Raw genomic sequence first — 26,462 nt, 5'->3', positions numbered from 1 at the left:
TTAATTTAAGCCATACACTCTCTCGGTTGTAGTTAGTTTGTAAAAAGAATTTAATGAAGACACTTTGTCTGCATTGTGCACCGAATGTTTTGAAACAATTTAATACTCGTCATTGAAACTGTTATTCGGTTTTATATATTTTTTGTTGTCTCTCGGTTGAGAACACAGTAAGTTGATTTAATTTAACTTTGGTTTACACAAAATTGAGAGCTTGTTATAATGTTGGCTTGTGGAACAAGCAGAAAATTAAGTACAGAAATGGAGTTTTGTTGAAATCTGCAATTATGCAATTCCATTCTTGGCAAAGAGAATATTTTTTCGTTCAACAGAAACCGTTACACGATTTTTAGTCTACACATCGACATTGACTATACACCATAATGGTAAACCATGGCCTGAAATATCTGAAATTTGATTAAGTTACATAAATTGACAAACCTAATTTGATTACTTTCACCCAATAATGTAATGACCAATGGCCTCATTTCCAACGAAGTGGTTAATCGACATATATGTATCCATCGACTATATTATGTTTGTGTATAATGTTTGGCTTTTTATGATATTGCTTTTATCAGGCCCAGAATCATCATCAAAAACAAATTAAATATGAGACAAAACTACACATAACAATTTTTTTGCTTTTTACGGAAATGTAATCCAGTAAAGAGGCCATTGAATATTTAATTTACATTTATCAATCAATCATTCAATTACCGGGCTCGAAAAAGCTTATCCATAAATTATTGTTGTCAAATAAAACAATTCCTGGGAAGTCTACACCTTTGTCAATAAACTGTCAAGTGTAAATGCTTGAACTGTGCGGCAATATGCTTTTCTCGTTCAGTTTTCCATCAACAAAAAGTTTGGCATTTTAGTTCGAAAATATTGTTTTATGTGTCAGAAAAGGTTCTCGTTCCTCGTTCTCTGACAAACGAATTAGTCTAATTTGAAATGCAATTTTGGTTTATACATTTTCATCATTTGGAATGAACATTAAATTTTCTTTCGTAATAAATTAGGAGAACCGTGTTGTACTGTTGTGACAAGGAGTATGATGTAGACAAACGTTCGTTTAGGCATTCTTCGTATAAGATAAAAAGAAAATTTTATTTTCCGTTTGACTTATACTTATACTTAACTATTCGTCTCAGTAAAATGACCTTCTACGGTACAGAATAATAGTCAAGCCGACCAGTATCGGAAACGAAAGCTAAAATGTAGTATAGAGTAAATTCCTGTAAATTTGGGAAAATGTGGAGTGAATCCTGGTTAATACCAGAAGATGAGAAAATACAAGAGCGGATGTCAGGAAAAGGTATAACAATTTGGCAGAAAAATTACAGTGAACTAAGCCGATAGTGAAAGCTAGTTACTTGCCGAGACAGGCAGGCAGTCCTTTAGACCTGATCCGAACCTAATATTGAGTAAATCGAAAAATGAAGCGAAATTCGACGTAAATCATTACAAGTCAAATTATACCCGACAATCCGTCAATACAAAATCTCTATGAGATCTATTCCGGGCTTGTTTATAATATCGGACTCTGACTTCATACATTGTATTCCACATGCAATAAAAGAATGATAATAAATGATTTGAATGGAAATTTCGAAGCAAACTACACTGCAATCACTTTCCATAATTATGATATTTCTAAAGAAATGACTAAAGCAGCAGGGCATAACCTATTGACATTCGTACGTTAGTAAATCAATTTTTCATTTTTTTCCCCTTTTCTTTCGGAAACCCAACAATCAAATAAACAATTTTCCCGAAAAAGAAGACATTACTGAATATTGTATACAACACACAGCCGGTACACAAAGAAACTGTTTTTTTTACGTACAATTTCGATTTCAATTTCTCTTTCATGTTTTTTAATCAACTCCGACAATCGTCCTACACTTTTGACGAAACACGAAATAAAACACTCGCACTCTAGAATACAGAAACGATTTTTTTGTTGTTGTTTGGACGAGAATGTTTTATCGAAATATAAAATAATGTTAAACATACGTTAAATACAAGACACTACAGAAAATTTACGCACGCACAGCTCTCGGTGTTATTATAAAAATTAGTCGAAAAAAAAAGTTTTTTTTATGTAAAATTGTTGAACAGCCCAGCCATATAAATAATTAAACATTCCATTATCTGCCCAATTCAACCCTACGGTATTGTCTGCTTAATCATTCATATAGAATGGTTCAGCACCGTCATGGAACCCCGTTCGCTTTTTGTTTCGACATATCCGACGTAGAGTGGAGAGAAGACAGAAAAGAAATTTCCGTCCATTTTCACTCACCTTTTCATTCCAGAAAATAAATAAATAAAATTGTAACATCTTCATTCATAAGATGATATTTTTCCGTAAATTAATTATTCTAAAATTAGAGTGAAGCATGTTTATATTGTGTCTAACAAATGTATTATACGGAAAAGTTTGTGATAGAAGTTTTTTTTTCTGGTGTGTTTGTTGTGTATTCCGTCTTCGGCTTCTGTTTTTCCTTTTGGCTTTGTTAATTCGTATCATAACAAGGGAAAGTAAAATTATGATTTTGTGATCTCTTTTACAAGATAAATTGTCTTAGCTAATTAAGGAACATTCCGACCATTTGCTTTTTGTACGGAGAAATGTTGACATGTTATTCTATTATTAACAATATCATGATTGGACTAACAAATATGACAGAAAGCTTGTCGAGTGAAAAGGGTATGCTCTAATGTGTAGTAGACTTGTAGACGCTCCTAGCTACATCAGTTCAGGTCACATATTCACATGGTATTTTCATTAGTAAATATTGTCACTGAAATTGAATTAGTATCAAGAATCCATAAGCAGGCAGTTTTGATTTATGAGGTTGCCCTCATAAGTCAATGGTTTGAAACCAATGTCAGAAGCTAAGACTAAAAAGCATTTCTCTGAGAATTTCTTTGAGCACTAGAAATTCCCTTAACGAGGCTCGCTTACATATCGAGAAGAAATTGATATGAAAATTAAGGTATTTGTGTCACGTGACGATATAATCATTGTCTTGTCAGGCACGACTATCCACTAAAAATTTGCTTTTTAATGTGGACAAAGGACACCACCAAATGCGAGAAATCATTTTTATGCCACTCAGCATCATAATATGTAAAATTTGCAAACTTTAGATGTGTCTGTGGCATAAAACGTACTTTGCAACTCGGTTGCGTAAATAGATAAAGAATCGTCACACTTTAGATGTATCTATTGCATGAAACGTTTAGGTACCTACCTTTGAGAGAAATATTTTCTCGACTTTCTTGAATTTTCCGAAATCTTCTCGAATTTTCTCGAAAAAGATTTTCAAGAACGAATTCGAGATTCAAAATTTTTTTGAAAACCCGGGTTTTGGTAGAACAACGAAAAAATGCTTGCACTTGACCTCATTTTTTTCGGTTTTCTACGAATGACTCTCTGTGATACATAACCCAATCTTTCAACTTGAGATTACCCAAAAGTGTAACTGTTGGATGGTAACACCCACATTATGTGTATTATAAATATTAGTTTGCGGTCTCGTGTAACGATTGCACAATTAGTTGTGACATCTATTGCAAATAACGAATCCAGGGCATCTAGAACACCCTAATGACGCACCTTGCACTCGATGGCATAAATAATTATTCTGGCAATGGCCTTTTGGAGCCCTAAGCATGCGATTCTCTAACAGTAGATTGCCTGATATTTACACCCACCTTTGTTTGGTTTACGGCATAAGTTTTACCGCGTTCCCTTCTCTAATGAAAAACTGATATGCACGTATGCTATCGATACATAAAACCAATTTTCTGAAACAAACAATAGGGATCGTTTCTGAAAAGAAATGAAGTAGTACGACATCTACTAACCTACTTCTAAATATCTGCTTTGCATCATCATCAAAAAATCATTTAAAGCGTTTGACTATGCCGCGTAACCACAACTCGTTCGCGATGTGATACACTCAAATGTTTCCCGTTTTCTAGTTGACACACTTTACTTCATTGATACACACACCTCTCACTGTTTGTTTCCTCTGTCTTGTTATTTCATAGAAAACGATTCAATATTTAACAATATATCTGCCAGATATCATCTCATTTTTTATGAATGAAGAAAACGATCCACATTTGAAAAATTTTCGAGAGAGAAAAAAACGGCCTTCCCATTATTCAAATACACTTGCACCATACATCACATTATGTAAAAGTAGATACAACATAATAAAAATGTGTCATATCATTCTCTAACTATTTTAGAAAAATAAACAAAAAAAAAATGTTTCGGTCTGTCCAAATACAAACACTCCATTTTTCTACTTAGTTAAACCGAATGTGTCTCGAAGAAATGACTAAGCTAAACCATAGACAAAAGAAATAAAAGAAAGAAAAGAAATATTAAATCGAAAAAAAAGAATTAAAAAGGGGAAAAACGTATAAGAAACGAAATATTACGGATGACATGGACACAAAATTGTGCCAATTCATTGGTATTTTGTTGTCGTCCGTTATTGAAAAGCCATAAAGTTACAGCTTATTGCCTCGGTATATGTTTTGAATGATAAAAGTCTGGTTTAATGTTTGTTGTTTAACATTTCTCAGAAATTGTTATTGGCTTAGACGGGAACGGTTTTAATTGGAACACACATTTTAGGACTCACCATTTTATTGAACGAAATAAGAGAAAGAAAAGAAAAAATTCCAAACGAGAAACACGATTCTCCAGCGAAATAAGTCACAAATTATACTTCCCAAGAAACGAAAAATTGTTTTAATTTTCCCAACTTTATGCTGGTGACATAGTGACATAAGATCTGCTTTTGATAATAATTTAATTGCCAAATATGCACGAGCGAAAATTGTCAGACTCAAAATTATAAACACTTCTAATTCCCACTTCAACTCATAAAATCCCATTCTTAAACAGAAATATTCAAGGTATATAACACTCACGCATTGTTATGTTAATACCTTAACGATGGAAACAAAGAAATTTTATGCTACATGGAATTGTGTCTTCTATTAGCTATTTTCGGATGTGAAAAACATGTTACTCTTCATTTGTACATTTTCCCTTTTTAATGGAGCCGACTATTATCTGGGAATTTTCGTGTTATGAAATTTCAAGATTTACGTTTATTTGGTAAAACAAATATGTTGTATAATAATAATGAAAGCTCTGAATGAATGAATGTACAGGAGAAAAAAAAATAATTCGGGAATTTATACAAATTTTTCGGGTATATAGCAGAATTTTAGCGAAAACCTAAATCCATTATTTAAAATGAAATGTTGTTCGACCTGAATATATTGCTGTGTTAATTTTACAGCATTAACAGCAGAGAAGGATGAAATTCGTTTTAATTTTATATTTTCAAAATATATAACGACAATCGTTACTCATCGTTATGTATGTGATACGAAAATTTGTAGATTTTAATTTTGTAATTCGAATTTATTTTCCGTTTTTTTATATTTTTAATTTTTATTTTTATTTTTATCACGAAAATATAATTTTCTTTTTTGATGTGGTATATTTCAGTGAATTAACGACTTACATTATGCTGTCATAGACGGATGACATATTCCCAGTATAGAAATTCATTCTATTCCGTCTTTCAATCTAAGGATGATCGACATATTGAACGAAAAATCTATTACTTCGTTTGATTTTAGCAAACATTTTGCAATAAAAAGCCACGTTAGCCAGGTCATATCGATTATTTTTGTTGTCGTTGTAGATAACAAGTGATGTCTGAGATATTTATAAGTGAAATTGTCCACTGTAACATGATGCTTTAGGGCTGGTTGGTTACATAGAAATGAGAATTGAGTTGGCAGATTTCGAGAAATTTTAGCAAATGAATGAAGCGAATTTGTCAAAAATATACAAAATTAGTGTGAGCATCCATTGTGCCTTCAGAGATGATTTGGCAAGTTCGGCCCTGAGAATCTTGCAAAAACCTTGGTAGATAGAACAAAAACAACAACTTTGCAGAACCGTAACTATAGCGGGCTCAAAATTGTGATTTTTAATCATTCCTAAAAAATTCTTAAATCGTGGAGTCTGGTTGCGACGCTGCGACCATGATGGAATTTTCCGAATCATACATATTCTACCTGAGAAACTATAATGAAGTTGAGAGTTATACGCATTCCTAACAATGGAACAATTCACCTCAATCTTGAGTCTCAAAAAATAGTTTTGAAGTACAATTACAGTTGAAAAGGTTCTTTCGTCACTGCAATAGAAATTCCCTGTATTTAGTACGGCTAATTTCATGAAATCTGTTTCACTGCAAGCGTGATGGTGCAATCAAATCTGTTACTTCTTTTGTTTGATTGTGCTATATAACAGAACGTCGGCTAGAGCTCATCGCTCATTTTGGTCGTTGCTGCCGATAACAGATGAAATTCAATCACGAAACAATTAATTTGCGATGCTAATCCCAGGAATGTTATTTCACTTCTGCACTGTACAGACTAGGCACCACTTTGGCTGCCAACATTCGTCAAACTTCTGGGTCGAAGAGCAGATAATCTTCGCTCTTAAGCTCCTCGAACTTAATTATCTGTTTTCGAATTCATACCATTTCAACTACTTATGCCAATTCACCGCCTAAATTTCCATAGATGAGCAAAAATTATCGAAGTGATAATAATTGTAAATGAGTTAAATGTAGAGCGTTTGCGCTATTTACATAACATACATGACTCCACGTCTAAATAAAATGTCTGAGAACCACTTGTATTTACTTCTGTTTACATCAGAGACGCTTCCAATGTGTGTGTGATGTATTTTACGTATTTCAAGTCGATTAAAGCTCATGAATATATGAGCAAACAAATGTTTGTACAAGTACAGTACGAATATAATTAAGGAAGAAAAATCTTGTTATTATAGTTATATGGATTCAAGTAGTGAATAACGTACATATTTGATGAGAAAGAAAATTGAATTTTACATACGTAAGGTGAGGTATCTTGGAGTTCCAACAGAGAATTCATCGAATTAGATCGTCTTTTTTCTCCGTTGTTGTTGCTGGTGCTGTTCAAATGTGTTACATAATACAGCGTTTTTCTTTGTATATTTTCCTCCACTGCCATGTAAAGGATACAAAATGTGTGCTCAATTCACATGGCTCGATGTACGTACACGTTTATATTATACGAAAATTTCGGTAGGGATGATGGTGATGGGATGTTGCATATTTAATACATTACCTTTGTTAATAATGAAAACTAATGCTTCATGAGGTTTAACGCAGTAGAATCATATTCACGTTTATGAACGTGGCTGGTGTATTGGGCTTACTGATTTCGAATTGAAATGTTTTGAGAATGATGGCTATGTCGGATGTTATAAATTGGCTATTGGGAAATGGAATGGAAATATTATTAATACTCCAGATAAAATGGTTATAAGATTGCGAGCGTTGGCACAACATATATGGCTTTTACTTAACATGTAGTTGATTGAGAATAAATTTTTAAACTTGATGAAATAAATTGGGAACAAATCGTCAAAATTAGCTCCGACAGTTAGAATTTGTTATTAAGGAAGACACCTATCATGAGACAGGTGAGTTGAAGTACAAATAATGGTTTCAACGTATTGATTTTTATTGAGCAAGCAGTGAAGATTTCCGATGGTAATACACTTCTGCAGACACGTTTCTTATGTTAAAGTGACTCACTTTATACATATGGAGCTGTTGGAATTTAGGAAAAACAGAAAAAGACATGAATTTCTTGCTAACATTTTGATGAGAGTGTAAACAAAAAGTTTGTTACAATTTGTTGCAACGACGGACTTACACTCTTCCACGCAAAAATTCATGAGAAAAAAATTCAAAATGTCCGGAATGCCTGCTTTCCTCTGACCAGCTCCCCAAGGTTACATTTTCAGGCTCCTCAGCGGAATTCTATCCGACAACATTAGTCCGTACTTTCTCATTCACTATCGGCCTGAAGATTTGAAAAATTTGTTATAGTTCCCTGCCATAAAGTCTTTATCTTTACAAAAACCACAAAGTTTTTATCTCTCCAACAACCAAAAAGTTTCCAACTTCTTCGAAGTTTTTCCTTTACATTTTGTGACACTTGGTTCGGGTGTCTATTATCAGTTGATGATGCCATCACCATGCATTTTTACTGGTTCAAAATCAGTGGTGTATGGTATTCTGCTAACGTACAGTGGACCTCAGTGAAATTTACACATAAATTTGTTCAGCTGTTTTTGAGCTGGTCCACTCATACAACCAAAAGTACTTACGGGTAAAATAGTTACACGCGGTAAAACCGTATACAGATGTATGACGTCAACTGTAAGTTTTCCTGACAATGATCGAAACTCAACATTTAGCGTGTCTGTGTATCCGTGCATTGTTGTTGAATCAAATTAATTTTTCCAGCACAACGCAGTTACACTTCATTACTCATTTTCCCAAATCCAATTCGTTCACTAGCAGTTATAAACATTTGAAAAAAACTACGCTACGTCGGACATGTCTTTCTCACAATGCACGCTTTCTTGTTCAAAACCAGAACCAGCACAGTCAATTCTTTACATTTCCGTGGCAAGTGTTCACATCTAGATAGTAATTTAAAACTGCAAATTGAATATACACTACACAGCATCATTTTTTCTAATTGGAAGACTAAATTGTGGAAATGCATTTGTTTATTTTACTGTAGGAATACTTTTGACCTGAATGGCATACCTACCATTTTCGAGTTGAACATTTTGTTTGGTTATTCAATTCAACATTTTTTTTTCCCAGTGAAATTCAACTGCGGTGGCAAAAGAGGAAACCATTTTAATGTTGTTTTTGATATCGTCAGCGAAAATGTTTGAAATTCTTTTTTTTTCACTCGTCTCGATAAAATTACCATTTGCGCACAGAGCAATCAGCTTGGTTCTCCGGTTTACAAGGAGCGAAGACTGTGTGTGCTTTCAGCTCTCAACTTTATATTTAATATAAAAGGGGCAGGATATCTAATTTTTCATCACAGAGTACATAATGTTTGGAATTATAAAGTATTATGAAGAACATTGAAAGATAACATCTTTTTTAATGGAAATATAAATAAGCCAGAGGTGAAACAACATACGTGTGAAATTAGATTATGTTTTTTTTTTGCAGACGAAAATAAATGTTATTTACTTAGTTCGGGAATATAAAAAAAATGTACAGCGCGACAAGAAGAAAAAATAAACGAACCCACCCAGTTGTATGATTTTATCGCTCCGACATACAGACCGAGATATATATACAGAAACCTTCTGTGTTATAATAAAAAGACTTGCATATTATAGTACTAGCAGCTTCAAAAAACCGAAAAACTTTATTTTATTTCGACATCATGTTCTACTATTATTTGACTATAATGTGAGCAATTGATGAACATGCCCTTTTTTACACAAAATTTTCAATACAATCGACATAAACAAAATATTTTCTTCAATCAACCGATGTATATATTGAATGTGTGTAACGCATTTCACTTCTTCATAATAAAAAAAAAACTCCATCGTCGTCGCCATTGACTATGTGAAGTGAAAAGAAAAATTGTTATCAGTGATTTTGCCACTTATTCGACTCTTGAGCATCATTTACAATAAGGGGAGAAGAAAAGTATTTCGATTTTTCCGCATATTAGGGTTTCTCCTAGTACATTTGGAAATATGTACGTATATTGAGTGTTGCCGAGTGTGAGCATTTGAGCATTGTTGCATATCTCCCACGAAAAACGAAGAAGAATATTACTTTTCGCTTACTGTTACATATTTATTATGTGTACCATAACCATTATTTCGTGAATGTAACAAATTTACATGTTATGCCATTTTAAAGCTTGAGTATAAAATATCGTACCATTGTTTGACTTTGGGGATTATTGTATTTCAGAGAGGAGTCATCCATTTAATATACATTTTGGTGTTTCGCGAAATAAAATTTTTTGTTTGTTCTCTCGCGATGAATTTATTTATTTACCTGATGTTTCGAAGATTTTTTTTTTTTTTGGAACATAGATCATAATGTAAAATTGAAAATACATCCACCGGGGAAACTAAAAATGTTGAAAGCCCCATAACCAGGCAATTACGGAGTATATGAAATGATTTCTTTTCAATTGCATTGAAATATGTGGATTGAAAGTCTGTAAATGGATTATATTCTATTTGGGGATTAATCTGTACTCACTTGAGTACTTGAATTACGTAATATTAAGAAGTCTGTTCTCAAACTCGAAGAGGACAGAACAGCATAACACTGTTCTTGCATGAAAATATCTTGCAGGAAATACTGAACAACATTTATAAGGTGGTAGGTTCCCAAGATAAAAAAAAGTTTTCGTCAAATTTGAATGAACCATAACAAACTAAACTTAGCTAAGACTAAGTAACATTCGCGCCCATTTAATCACAAAAAAGATAGGCTTGGAGCGTCTTCTAATCTCTTAAAAGAAGTAACAAAAGTGAAGGGTGAAGAAAGTGGGAAGACTTGTAAAGTTGGATGAACTATCAAACAACCAAGAAATTGGTAGCATAGGTGACTGTTGCATTTTAATAACAATATCCAACTAACTAAATAGAGGGAGAGCCTGGTGTGCATGTCTTTCTTTAGGTTTGACACCTATGCTATATTATTATGATAAATGTTACGCAAATGACGATATTTCATTAATACAGTCGACACAAATTCCTTCACTTTGACACCAATCCGGATACGTGACGGATGAAACATATACCATTAACGATCAAGGACAAAATTTCACAGTCTATCAAGCGGAAACATATGGCATCTCACAATGCAGCCGGGAAATGATAACCGAAAACATCAGAGGAAAGTCGGTAATAATCTGTTCTGACAGCCAAAGCGCATTGAAAGCTATAAGCGCATACAAGATTTGCTCGTCTACCGTCCTTAAGTGTAGGGACAAGCTTCAGGAACTCGCCGAACACAATTCGGTCAAACTGGTTTGGGTCCCAGGCCACAGTAATATTCAAGGCAACGAAATCGCCGACACTCTAGCGAAAGCGGGTGCATCAAAACTAATATGCGGACCAGAACCATTCCTAAAAGGACCACCGTCATTCTATACAAATCTAATCTCTAAATGGAAAAGCAAACAGTTCAAACAACACTGGGACTCAACGAACCACGCCAGACAATCAAAAAACTGCATTAAGATCAGCGCCAAGAATGCTAAATATCTCCTCTCACTTAGCAGAAAAAACATAAGGAGATTAACATCCATTCTCACTGGCCACTGCTTCCTAAATAAGCACTTGCACACTATGGACCTATCCTCAAGTAGCTTGTGCAACAACTGCGGAGACATAGAATCAGCCGAACACTTTTTATGCAAGTGCCCCGCTTACATCTCAGCTGGAGCTAAAAGCTTTGGAGCCTACATTCTCCCATACAACATAATCTGGAGCCTTCCGCCCAGCAATATTTTGGATTATCTAAATCGCACAGCTAGGATTTAGGTAACCCTGTGGGTATGCACAACAGGCCCATTAGAGGCTTAGGTGCTGAAGTTTCGCTTCACCCACTCTAACTAACTAACTAAGGACAAAATTTACTGTACATAACGGGTTTTCTCCACGAAACGATAACACCGACTGGTTATACAGTGTTTAAGTAGAGTGATTTTTGACCACTTTGTTTAAACTGGTCTCGGGGTCACACGTCAAAATGAGAGAAATCACATACAAATTTAAACTGGGCTCAACTCCCAATTTCTTTTTTCATTGATGAATATTTGACAGCTGACCCCGAGACCAATTAAATTTAACTGGTTTTCGCTCTCCTTAAACACTGTACACGTACAGTGCTAACGGAGAGAGATTTTTCGGCTCATTCGTTAACGTTGCATATGCTGTTATGACAGGAGATAAGGAAATATAATTCAGACCACTTATTTAACGCAAATCTATCAAATCTATTGAAAAATACAATGACAAGTCCCTCAACGCAGGTTGTAATTTACTGGCCTTCTACCTTATCACTCTGATCATAACAAAACACAACATTTTTGAAAACGAGAGAAATGTCATTCAACAAATTGCCTTTTTTCTCATGACCTTTTGAGTGGAGAAAATAAGGTTAATCACACCGCACACACAATAGTGCATCGTCATATTTAAATCTTAAATCTTTTGTTTAGAGTGTCCCAATCCCAAACAGACAAAGCCCAAATGGCTATAAATATGATCGTCAAACTTAAAATCTCTTACGTCTTTTGTTTAACGTATTTTCTTTTACTTCATCAGTATTAGACGTACGCTCTGCAATATAAAAGAGCACAAACCTTAGCGCCCGCCTATTTTTATCGTCATTGTCAATAACAGATAAGTCCAATTTTTGTATAAACAATTTCTGCCAGAATCCCCACAACTTCTACACGTTCCATTTCGTGGGTAACCCTCCATTCGTCTCAGCACTGTAGTAAAAAATAGTTTAACTGAAAGTTTTTAAGTTTTATGTGTTTAGGTAACCGAGCAAAACAAAGCGTTTTAAGTGACGACATTGTCAAGAAGCAGATAAACTTTCTGAAAAGTTACGCAGCTAAACATTAACTTTGTTTTGGGTAGTGATGATTTATGGCTTGTCATTGTCAAATTCGAAAATTTTGATCGATAAATAATGAGCCGTTTTCAATAATGTTCGACATTTTTGTTCTAATCGTTTCGTTGGTATGCAACTTGTAAGATTTTGTATGTTGAGGAAACGCAAGGGTAAATTCTTATCGGACATGGGCTATTATTAAGGCTCAATTCATAGAGCTTAGCGTCGTTGATAGCTGTAAACGATTAGCTTCTCTAGTTGCTATCCATCTGCTAACGTTACATAAATAAACTTGTAATGGGGATCACGTGTAGATTCAGGTCCGAAATTTGTTTTCAAACCGACTAAAATAAATTGAAGATTTGAAATGTACGTACACGTGATGCCATTGTATACCTACCTGTTCTACGTCCTTAATTTTGAATGACATTTTCAGTATTCCACTAGATTTTTCTTTTGCTGCTACATTATGCCTAATGCCATGTTTCCTTTTCTCTCTTTTTTTTTAATATCATATATTTAATAATTCAATGTTTATATACCCACATAAAAGATTGCCAGAGGGATTATGCTTTTCGGTTACCTGATTCAAAGCTTGTATTTTATGTTTGAACAGCCCGAATCTCGCAGTCATTCAATGTGCGAAAAAGTAAATATGGCAAATTTATGACAACAACAGAGAGAAATCTCTGGTGGATCAGCTTGCGGGAGGAAAAAAAGTTATTTACAATTTTCGTGACGTAATTCATTGCAGTTAAACAGAAAAAAATAAAATATTTGGTTTTCACAATCTTTTAATCTAAAATAAAGTTCATTTTCCCCACTATATAATCCCTTGCTAGTTCATCTAATTATATCCACCAACTTGCCATTGGAACGAATAACCCATTTTTGTTCGGTTTTCTGTGTACTCTTTCTCAAGTTTCCGCAAAACAAAACACTCAATGACACCGTACAATATTTTGTATGTCGTCCGGCCATTAATGCAAACGATGATTTGATGATATCGTAAATGGCTAAACATTGAAAATAATCAGGGAAAAAATATACCATCCCCACCCCCACAAGTCCCTGACACATTATATTTCGAACAGCAAGTCCTTGATTAATCAAACGTATTACGAAACTTATCTCTCTAATCTAAATGTGAAGTCCTTTTTCATATAATTTACTAAAGGTTTTCGGTAAAGCCTCCTCATAAATGAATTCGGATTTTGAACCCGACATCGGGCTATAAAAATGCGTAACAGGGTGGAAACGTAAAACGGAGACGTTGCTCAGCTTGAATTTTGTTCGATGAAGCTGGTGGCTGTGACAAAATTAGATCTATTATGAATGTCGCTGCTGTGGCGGGTTAAAGAAAACTTGGCGAAACAATTGAATCCGAGCAATATATAACAATGGCACCCTGTTTGAGTATATATATACACAATATACACCATCATGTAAATGCCGCTTCATCATCCCAACAAGAGAGGATGTAAAGAATGGAAAATGTCAAAATAGAAACACACAACACACACAGGTATGATAGACAAGATGTATAGAAAATAATGTCAATGCCGTGTTTTGTGTGTTTGACTTGAAATTTATTTTGTATGTTAACTTTGGGAAAAAGGAAAACTTATATCTCCACTTTTAAGTACGATTGCTTGTACCGCACATAATAATGCGAACTTCGTTTTATGTAACATGCATACAGCCAGAACAAGCTTAATTATTAACGTTTATTGTTAGTGAAAAATCGTATGTGATGAGAATGCTAAAAGTGTTGGGGTAATAAATGTGTGATGAAACCATGTTTTTGAGGGTAGTCATGGTATAATATTTGTCTTTTATTGTTGCCTTTCATTCAGTTTTATTATGTTGAGTACAATGACGTATTAACAACATAAGTTCAAAGCACTCGCGACATTTTTCTTTCTTTCTTCTTCTCGCTTCTCGGTTTTGTTTGAATGATTTTTCATTTCTTTTCTTGTCGTCTATATGAATGCCGCGTGATATCATAAATGGACGAACATGAGCATGAATGTTTATATTTCAAGTCGGTCAAATGATATGCTTACATCTGGGAGGGTTTGTTTATGTAATGGAAAAACTATACATTAAACTCAGATCGTCATACCATTATGTATCATACAAATTAACCGACAGAACGAAATTCAAGATACAGGTGGTTTTTACAGTTACAGAAGAGACGAAACTTTTTTTTCAAACTTTATCGAAGAGCCTTTTACAGAATTGAGAATTCTATATGACGTAGCTGTAATCGTGAACTTTTAAATTAAAAGAGCGAGATAAAAGTTCAGAGTTTTGGTAGTTAATGGAGATTATTTGTCGTTTGATTAATTTATTTTCGATGGACTTAAATATACGAAAACGTTATTCTCGTCTTCTTCAGATGTAAGTTGAACTGTAAATAAAAGATTGTTTCCGTTAAAAGTGGATGGTAGTAAATGTAATGCTTAAGAGTTCTGCCAAGGATTATTGGAAAAATCGTGTCTGGAAATCCAAACTTCTTCGACAAGTAAAATGGGCTGTCTAGTGTATTCGAAGAGGTCAATTAATCCATAAAAAATTTAGAAAATTCATTCGGAAATTGTAAAATAGAAAAAGTAATCAGACGTCCCAGGTGTCTAAATTTAGTGCTACCACAAGCCAACCGAGAAAATGAAATTTCCAACTTTTTTCCCGCGGCCAACACAACGTTTTTCAGAAGCTTCAGCGGAGGGAATAAAATGACAGGTTTCTCGTCCGCGTTTTAAAATAGTTATTTGTTGAAAAAAGGAAATTCCAACAAGAACAGTTTCGCTCGAGTATTCCAACAAGAGCAGTTTCGCTTCCAACAAGAGCAGTTTCGAGAGAGTTGGAATTTCCTATTTCTGCCAGAGGTGAACATAGCGTTTTTCATGCGTTCGTGTTGTGTTTTTCCGTTTTTCTCCACGAAACGAAAGCATAGATTCGCAATACCATTTTCGAAAACATAAACAAAGTGACAGTTCGAAAGAGAAAATTTCTATTTTCTCCCCACGGGAGAGGAAGTGCAGCACTTTTCTTAATAGAAATGTCATTCGACAAAATGTCAGTCGTCAAAAAAACACAAGTTTTTCATGGCCTATTGGGAGGGGAGAAAATAAGCCAAAACACAACGCTCGCATTAAAAAGTCATTTGACCTTACATCCAAACGTCAGTGTGAAATTTCAGCGTATTCAAATCTCAAATCGTGCATTTCGTAGACTAGATTCTCTTTTCTCTTCAAACGCTAATTCCGAAAGTCATCGCAAAGTGTCATCGACAAAGACAAATGTATCAATTTAGCGAAGATAACTACATTTTGACTCGATGGATTTTGATCAAATAAAAGTGTACAGCGTACAATCCATGGATTCCGGCAAAGTAAATAATTAGTTTAATCCTAAGAATAATTATACCTATCCTAGAGAGGAAATTTCGAACAAAATTACGTAAAATATGTGGTCCCAACACGAAATGCGAAATGTTTATTGGTATGTGTTTGCCCTCTTAATCAAATGGGCAAATTGAACTATCAAAAGCGTCAACGCATACATGTGTTGGTGAAAATTATACGAAATGTGTCTCTTATAGAAACTAATGTTGGGACCACATTTCGTAGTACATACGCCTTTCCTCTCTAGGTATAATTACTCTTAGGTTTAATCGAACTTGGAACTGCCATTCTCTAATGGTTGATTCTGTTACTCCATTTGTATCTACTATTGTTTGTCGAAAAATCTTGTGTGATTACTAAATCGTTCAAGAAAAAACACAAAAAATCTTGTACTTCATTAGTTAAAACAACAATTTTGCTATATAAGAAATGAATTGTCAACGAAACTGATTATTTCTGCCGTCGTTGTCGATAACAGATGCGACTTTATTCAGGAAAGCCTTACAAGTTCACAATCATGCAAAAGGGCCAAATCACGAGAAAAATTCCAAAACATCGTCGCATGAAAACGGAATGTCTCTATCATATATGGTCTCTATATAGTGCATCAGCGTTACGCACGTTACAGAAATGTTATCACTAGCTTTTTTTTAGCGAATTCGATTCCGGCTCGTGCTGGATACTGGATGATTCCTCTTATTCGCCGAAAACCCCTTTATTTAACATGCGTTTCGGAAGCGTCCTATCTGTTTACGAAGTAAAATGTGAAAAGGACATCATTACAGGATGTGACTGCACGTTATAAGTGTGAGTAAGTACATTTCATCATTAATAAAAATATGGCCATTTCCAGCCACATTTTTGTGTATGAAGCGAAAAATTCGTTATCACTCACATTATATACATAAATGGAATGGAATGGCTTCCGAAATTATTTTATAACATTCATCATTTGTAAAGCGAAACCCTTATGTCGTTATGAGCAGTTTTTTTTTGTGTTGGTTAAATAGTAACATTAATTTACCATTTCTATCTCCCACTGTTCGGCTGAACATATCTTTTAGCTGTACAACATTGGGAGACATTATGTTATATATGCAAATATGGATCTACAAAGGATTTATTCATAGCCCCTCCTAAAATCCATACCTACACTACATATACCCATGTTGGAGAAAGGTTTTCATGAATATTTGTGAATACGATACAACGAAGGTGAATCATTAATTTTTCAAAACAAATGTGTAATATAAATTTATGAGCTGGATAACCCAGTGATATACACTTTGTAGTATATCAAACCCATGGATATTATATGTTTTGTTCAGCAAAGTTGTTCTTTTCTCCTCATATGACTCTAGGTATTATATACATACAACAAAGAGGGATACAGCACACGGCACATGCTACCAACAAAAATTTTATACAAAATATCAAGTGTATGCTCGAACCTACGAGTAGTTTCGTAAATGAACAAAGTTAGGAGTTACCTACATTTTACACCACGGTTGATAGTATGAATACGATCATGTTGAGTTTGATACTTTAGGGAATTCTTCGGTACTTTTTATTTCTCCAAATGTTTTTCTCATGGTCTGGGCTGTGAGAGGGTTTTTTCTCGTTGCTGCTTGTTGATTTTTTGCCATTGCAATTTTACGTTACCGCAGTGAGAAAGCTATTAGGTCGGTTTCTTTTACGGAAAGAAATTCATATTCATTATGGCGTTGCTGATACTTACTTTCATATAAGTGGAAAGTGGAATGCATTTTGTACCTCGATTCGACTTTATACCTGTGTCTCGATAATAAATCGGTTTTAATCAGCGTACGAGACGCCATATTATTTATACAATGAACGAAATAAATTCGGAATGCTGGCTCATCTGTTCGCTAATATGTTTTCTTTAAAAAATGTTTTTGCTTGGATGGAAATGGTTCAGCAAAAACAATTATCGATTTTATGTTAATTGAAATTCATGTAGGATGTAGGGTGCTTCATAAATAATTAGAACGAATTTCCATTTCTTAGTAGGTTTTTCATTATTATTCTTGCTTGAATGGGACGGTTCCACGTAGGTGGATTCTTAAGGTACAATTTACGTGTTAAAAAAGTGCAGTCAAAAGACCATTAATTCAACGTTCGATGTTACTTTTTTATTTGAATTTGGAGTACAGAGAAAAAGTGAAAGAGTGAAATCTTTCGAGCCAACGATTGTTTCGCGTTCATCAATTCACGATGCTCATCCAAATGCATTGCAATTTCTTCACGAAGCCGCTCAATTTCGGCGTGATATTTTTTTGAACGGGAACGTTCTTTTTCCAACGCTGCTTGTAGACCACCGATCCGGTCATGCAGTGACAAATTAATCTGTTCCAGAATCACTGTTTTCGTATTGTTCTCATCGAATCGGTCATGGGCAATTTTCAATTCCTTTATTGTATCGGACAGAGCGGCTTTATTATGCTGGGCGTCATTTTGCACGGCCCTGATTTTTGTTGCGTACATAGCCTCAATTTCGTCACGGTTTGATTTCATTTGAATTTCGTATTTTTCGCGAAGTTTTTGCATGGCATTGGCGTGGATTTCATGCTGTTCGGTTAGGCGGTCTTCAGCTTCTTTCTTTCGGTTTTCAACTTCTAAATTTCGAACACTATCGACGTAGCTAGCAAAACGATTGTTGATGCTATCTTGTTGTTCCAGTTGACTTCCACCATTTAGTTGTACTGATGACTTCACTGATTGTTCCATTTTGAAAGAAAATTAATTTTCGAACACTTTTAAAGACCACTTGTGAATTGTAAATTGAACCTCTCGGTAAGACTGACCGTCAGCAAATAAATGCAAAATGCAGAAATCGTTCTAAATCGATGTCAAGTGGAAGCATAAATAACTCTGTCACCTTCATTTAATTTCTGTCTTCTTATTGGTTGAAGATATATTATGTACATAAGAAGAGGAAATTCCTTTCCGAAACTTCCCAGGTAGAAATGTAATTAATATCACATTAGAGCATTTTGTATTGTCAATATGAGCGTACGTTCATTTCGAGTCCTAATTATTTTAGTGTTTGCTAACGAATATGGAAAAACCATTTTTACAACTGAATGAATACGGGACGGGATTTAGCTGGTACATATTTCTAAAGGGTCTCGAAAGTGTTAAGCTTGTCAATTGTAAATAGAGTGTTAGTTGATGGTGTAAACCGGTTTTCTTCTAATAAATCCTCATTCACTTACAAACAAGACAAAGACTTTAAAGTAGAAAAAGTAGGGTCAACAGGTCAGTTGAGAGCCGCTCTTTATTTTTAGTTAAGAGCCCATCTCTTTCAAGCACACATTTGACACAATTTTTTCATTCACTGCTCGTAACTGGCAACGGATTCTGACAGGGAACATTTGAGAAATTCTTTTTACTTGAAGAACTTAGGAAGTTTTTGAGAAATAATAAAATTTCTAAATTTGATGAAGCTTTGAGTAATATTTATTTGAAGTACAGCAATTTGCTATGAATGCACTTTCCTACCTGGATACAACTCTTATTTAATGTTTGCTACTCATCATTTTACATCATATCTCCATATAAGATTTAGTTCTATTACTTCTCTTGTTCATAATATCGCCTTGTATTTCATCCAATATCTATTACTTCACTTTTTTTAACAAGCGTTTTGCTATCTGCCTAGATATGACCTACTTCTCATATGTCACTCTCTTTTAAAGTATCTCGATGTCGTAGAACCACCCTAATATACGACTATATTTATTTACCTATAAAAATAAGTTGCAGTGCCCATAAAGCTTATAAAAAGGACTTACACATAAACGTACAGTGTTCATGTACAACATACATACGTTATTATTGTTACCTTTTATAAAACACACACATATATTTGCCTTTGTTATCGTAGGATACACATGTTAATTAATGTTTACATAGGAATGGGATCTAATGCACCAGTTAATGAATGGAATGAGTACAAGGTTCGAAATGAGTTAAAAGAAAATATATGAACATTGCCACAGATATCGCGTATTCCATTAAATCGGTAGATATGTAGAACGTGAATTTAAATTCTAATAATTCTGTGTTTGGCTTGCTTTAAGAGTTCATTACAGCAGTGCTCATATGTACATACGGTGTATAAGATAAGTGCCAATTATTGTAGTGCACGAGCCGAGGGCGAGATGCTTAAATCGCATTTAAGTTGTAGTTGTGTACATGAGCACTTTTTTATGGAATTTTAACGTGCGGACAAACGGAGGTCAAAACAACAACAGAATTTTATCCAAAAAAAATTGTCGCAATTTTAGTAGGCGACAACACTGTAATAGTTATTTTCCTAACGAATGCTAAAATACTTTTTTAGCGAATGAGACGAATTCGCTAAAAAAGCCTTTTAGCATAAGTTAGGAACAACGTTTTTCCTAAACGACGTGGGAAATAAGCGACCAAGTCGCGATATTTCAACACTAGTTAGGAAATATTGAATTTACCGACTATTGGCCTGTTATGGAAGGAAGTTCGTTATATGAAATCTACATCTACATGGTAATGCATGCAATAACAATACAGAAGAACGCTCCTTTGGTTCGGAATCCACAATAATTAGCACTAGTGTTATTCATTGTTGGCATAAACACTTCTGTACTCTAGTATAAAGACATCTATTGATGCAGGCAGATGCAGCACTTACACCGCACTTACAAGCTGCTGTGTCATCTGTTGACGACTGCAACGACGAAAATTAATAACGAGATCTAGCTAACGTCGGCCTTTATGTAGAAAAATATATGCTAAAACAAATGAAGTAAAAGATTTCAATCTGTTAATAGTATTTGCATTTACTAGGAAGGAAAAATGGACTTTCCGTCTCCAGGGAAAATTCTTTCCCTCCTTCGTAAAGGAAAACGTTATACTACACTCGGGAAATAATTTGCTATTTCGTATTACGATGAGTAAAAGTGTCCGAGGGCTTTAGCCCGAAATATCAAATTCCTTCCCTTATATACTAATATATTTTATCACATACGCGCGATGTTCGGATGTCAAAATTACCTAACTAGAAGAATAATTCAAAAATTACACTTCAGTTCGATGTTGATGTCTCGTTTTCGATTATGTGATAAAATAGAGTACACACTTGTCACTATCAGCCTAGGCAAGCCTCGACTTCTTCGAGACAAGTGTGTAATATATATATTACATGACTAGGGATAAAAAGATCAAAAGTTTAGTTTTCGTGTGAATTTTTTGATCAGAGGCGTACACGAGACTTTTAATTTGTATCCCGAGTTCTGTAATCGACATGCTGAGGGCGTTGAAAGTAGTGCTTTAAAAATGAAAAGTACGGTTTTTGACGAATGTAGCATGTGTAAATATCTAATTCAAGGATCAAATCAAGCTATCAAGCAACAGTTTCGATGACTATGAAAGGTAAAATCAGTCATCGTCACTTTGAAAGGAAAAAAAAGTCGAACTCACGCAAATGTTCCACATATTGATAAATGCGAGAAAAAATGAAATCAGTTGTCAATGTCGGCTTTGACACTATATCACGCATGTCATCAAATTTCGATTTTTTTTTAAATTAAAAATCATCGTTCGTTTAATGGCTGTTCGTGAATAAATTCCAATCACACCACATAGTAATTTATGATTTTATCAAGCATAAAGTAAATATGTTCAATGCGTAGGACTAACCACTACAATATTACAATAGTACCCATGGTGTTACCATCACCTAATTTTTTTTTTTAATGATATTTTAAATGCAACGTTTCGGTTCACAGGTATACTAAACACATAAAATTGGTTCACTCAATTTCTATACAGTTAATTTTCAGTTTAAAAAATAATTAATATTTGACGTGCGGTAAAGGAATACAGGAAGGTACGGGAATTCAATTAGTTTTTTTTTATTCCAATTTGTAGCTATAACCATGATGCAGATGCACAGACAGTGCATTAATAAACACGGGGATGTTGTAACTAGATAGTTCAGCGAAAGATTGAGTTTAACTAGGTAATTTCAATTACTCAAACTATATTAAAGATGGGAACATTAAAAGTAGGGAAATTGTAGTACGATACCTGTTGTATAACGATTGAAAAAAAACAACATTTTTTTCATAATCTTTCAAACCAAAGCGTTTATGGTTAGTAATGGTAAAGTACAGCAACACAATTAAATCGACGTTAAATGACATAGCCATTAGTGACCAGAATGAATATCCCAAAAAGGATTGGAAAGTTTGCGTTACTTTGTCTATATCTGTTTTCCGTTTCATATTAGCTTCTACGTAGAGAAGAAATAGGAAGTCCCCGTGTTATGTTTCTCGTCAGAATGTTGAAATAACGAAGCGGAGAGCATCAGGCATTATGTTTGTATAATACGATCCGACCAAAAAGTTTGTCTAAATATTCATTTAACCTAAATCAAAAGCGTATACCAGAGAGAAATTGTATCTTAAAAACGTGTATCCATATTGCTACCTCTTGAATTCAGTGGTTAGCAGCAAAAACATTCATAAACTTCCACAACCTGTAACGAGGAAAGCTTATTTAAAATTATTGTTACATTAAAAATAGGTCGACACCAATTAATAATAATACCAGGCGCATATTATTCTCGAGACTGCATATTATTTATGTTTTCGTATTTAAAGTGAATTTAGATAATTTGTTCCTTAATTAATATAAATGGCATATCATAATTCATTTTCTTATTATTTATGTACGACTCAGACGTAATATATATAAATACATAACAATATATCAGAGAAAACTCCATTTGTTGCAGACAATGTTGAATCCTATTTCAATCGACTCTCGTGTGCTATTATACAACAACAATATATATAGATCTTCAACTAAGGCGCAAGTCCTTGTTTTGTAACCAGGTTAAATGGTATGGAATAAGGTGATGGGCGATGGTGTTTTAACCACAAATTTACTTCATATACAATTATAGTAAAGAATGAAACAATTCACCGTTCAAGTATTGAGACATAGTTTTTATGGCTCATATGAGGATACTTGGTCAACAGTCTCCGTAATTGTATGAAGGCTACTTTTTTTTATTGATTATAGATTGAATTCTACTGTTGGAGGGATTTATCAAGAGGATTACTTGGCCGGGTGGTTAGTAGCTGAGTAACATAATCAATTCCTACCACAGCGATATATTGTACGTACATGTTGTTCGCAAGAAGTCAATGGTTGATTAATGTGGAAAAAATTAAGAATCTTTTCAGTGTATTGAATTGTGTGAACGACGATAGTACGATGACTCTACATCCGGTATATACTGAAATATATTAAAATTGTTAATTTATTGACATCTAACAAGCGACAAGCAATTTGTCGTATATAATACCACAATCTTTTACTTCTTTTGTTTAAAATTTTACCTAGCGTTCGATGCAAAATCTTTTACTTCATTAGTTTTAACATACAATTTCCTGTTAAAAGGGGCTGTTTGTATGAATATGTTCAACAAATTTCTCTAAATTTCCGAATAAATCCGAGCTCATCGTTCATTTATGTTATCTTTGTCAATAGCAGATGACTAGCAATTGCTATGTGTGTCATGTTTCTGCATGGTTATTTTTTAGGTCTCTAGGGCTGTCTTCATACATTCACACCATCACTTTATGTTACACCAAAGCTACACAGCGTTTTTTGTTTCCGAACAAAATAATGTGTGCTCTCTATCTGTCGTGTCTATCTGTAGACAAAATTAGCGAACATGACCTACATTTTTGCATCTAGATGCAGAGCTCGGCTATAAATTTAGGATTGAAAAATGTTTTCAGAATGAAACAGTTAGAGGACATAATTTTTCTTTCCGATAAAGTCACCGTAATCTGTAATCGATTTCCGTGCGGAAGTGGATTGGTTGGTTAGATTCAGAATATTTGAGTTGAAATGTTTTACCAATGGTGGATAAAAACCGAAAATATAGAGGAGTGATGCACATCTCAACCAAAAAAAAGGTATGTGCAGTCGTATGGTGTCTGTAAGACTTTTTGGTTTTGAAATTACGTATTTCACATAAAGGGACATGCTCTTTGGGAACTAAAGCTCAAGTGTAATAGATTTTTGTATAATTCTCTTACATTTCTAATACATTTCGTGACAGGGCCTGCTTTTTGGAAACTAATTTCTTGAATTTTTCGAAATTTCTCGAATTTTCTCGAATTTCTTAAAATTTCTCGAATTCGAGAAATTCGAGAAACTTCAAGAAACTCAAGAAATTTCTTGAATTTCTCGAAGTTTCTAGAATTTCTTGAATTTTCTGGAATTTCTTTAATTCGAGAAAATCAAGAAACTTTGAGAAATTCAAGAAATATTTCTCGAAGTTTCTTGAATTTCTCGAAGTTTCTTGAATTTCTCAAAGTTTCTTGATTTTCTCGATTTTCTCTAAAAGTTTCTAAAAAGTAGACCCTGTTTCGTGATAAAACTACCAAGGGGTCATTCATAAATGACGTCCACTTTTATCAGTGCTGCCAGCAGATTTGAATCATTAATAACTCAATAACTCGCAAATATGCGTTCTGGAGAGCCTAATGTGTGATCAATCCTTCACTTATTGACCCATTTGGGACAGGGGTGGTAGAACACACATTTGACTCACGAAAATACATATTTATCGAGTTATTGATGATTTAAGTCTGGTGGCAGCACGGAAAAAAGCGGAAGTCATTTTTGAATGATCCCGAATGTCAGCGCTCAAGTTTTTTGTGAACCAACTTCACAGTGATGACATTTAATGGACATTTACTAGAGTAAAATTATTTCATAAGAAAATGGAACACAAAGAATGAATTACTGAAGTTGTGGCGCCTTTTCTAAACACAAGCGCAGATGAAATTTTTCATTATAGCGAACTAGTCATCTGATATCAACGAAGTCGACAAAAATAAGTGATACGCTTTGACTAATGCGGTCTTATACAGTAAAATTTATGTTTAAACATTTTAAGTAATAGATTTTACATAAAAAAATGAAAAATACTGAGATCAAAAGAAGTATTAGACTTATACGAATGAATGAGCTTATAGTCTATAAAAAAGTTAACTCAAATTCGTTATTTATCGCAATAAATATAGTCATCATGTATTACACTCATGAAAGTGTATGTGGTACTTTCCTCCATTTATCCATCTGACCGCTACGTAACGGCGCAAAATAACAACTAAACTTAAACATGGACCTGCACACAAAGCCATAAAAGTGAAAACTTTTTCCATCAAAGTTGAAAATTTCTTGTTAACTTTCCATTTTAAATCTATTGCATTTATGGCTAAAGAGAAGAAAAAAAAAATTCCAGACATATTCACATTCTATTTTAATTCCTTAAAATTACTTAAAGCGAAGTTTCGAGTGTGTGTAGCATTTTCCAGTTAATTATGTAATACACACCGGCAAAAGTTTCAGGTTAATTAAAAATGTATAGAAAATTTGCTTCAATTTTAACACACAATGGAGATAGAATCTGATAAATAATATCGTCGTCTGCCACTTTGCACTATAAACGGCAAGAAGTGTAGTATCATTATAATACAGTTTCGACTCCTCACATCGATTCACAATCCGTGGAATGAAAATGTTTGAAACTGTACTTATTTTATCTATTATATACCGAGCACAGCCCCCATCTCCATCATATCAAAAACTTTTCCCGTCCAAACTTTATTTCCTGGAGTATAATATTTTAAATAAATTACGTCAATAATTATATAAATTCCATTTTAAAATGATTTTTTTCTTTCTATGTCTACATCATACATAAAGATACTCTAATTGAATAGATTTGTCTCTATCCTCATTAATTGAATGAATAAACTTTAAAAGCACTTACCATTTTATAAATTGTGTTGTTTTCGTCTCACATAACTTTGTTCCATTTTAAATCAACTTCATAATCCTCTTAGATTTATGTGCATAAATTTGTCCAGGGAAAATAAAAGTGAAAAAAAAAACGAAAAACAAAAAAATATTAAATTGTTGGCTTAAATATTATAATTCTTTCTTTTTCATACTTTTTTTATACAATTTTCGTTTCGTTCCGTCGTTGTGTGTGTGGATGTGTTATTAACTATGCTAAATTGTTTTTGTTTTACATTTCTAATTTCAGACGAATAATCTACATTGCACAGACGAATATTCCGGTTACATTGTCATGGAATGCACATTAACGTTGTGTACTTAATGCAAATAGGTCACGACAAGGATTCGTTTGACTGGTTACCAATCTTTCAACAAACGACAACAATATGACGATATTCAAGTCAACGAAACTGCATGATGGACGCATTAGATCGGTTCAGTTGCTCATCAGCATTATGTCCATACAGATCGTACATGCAGTTGATTTAGGTATGTACATGTCTCAATATTGTGGTATTACATGCCAAATTATCCCGCATTTTAAGTATACATAACATACAATGCAGACGGA

At 33.9% G+C, this 26,462-nt stretch overlaps 1 protein-coding gene across 3 annotated transcripts in view; it reads left to right on the top strand.

Moving 5' to 3' along the window:
• Positions 1 to 26,462, top strand: part of LOC119070822 (discoidin domain-containing receptor 2) — a 210,770-nt gene that overhangs the window by 44,850 nt on the left and 139,458 nt on the right. For all 3 annotated transcript variants that reach the window (XM_037175321.1, XM_037175322.1, XM_037175320.1), the window contains one exon: positions 26,139 to 26,380. In XM_037175321.1, coding sequence (XP_037031216.1) covers positions 26,278 to 26,380 — 103 coding nt within the window. In that variant the 5' untranslated portion in view covers positions 26,139 to 26,277. The remainder of the gene's footprint in view (positions 1 to 26,138; positions 26,381 to 26,462) is intronic.

This window comes from Bradysia coprophila (genome assembly GCF_014529535.1).
Source record: "Bradysia coprophila strain Holo2 chromosome IV unlocalized genomic scaffold, BU_Bcop_v1 contig_106, whole genome shotgun sequence".
NCBI lineage: Eukaryota > Metazoa > Arthropoda > Insecta > Diptera > Sciaridae > Bradysia > Bradysia coprophila.
The sequence above is the reverse complement of the archived record's forward strand: the minus strand, read 5'-3'. Positions and strand labels throughout refer to the sequence as shown.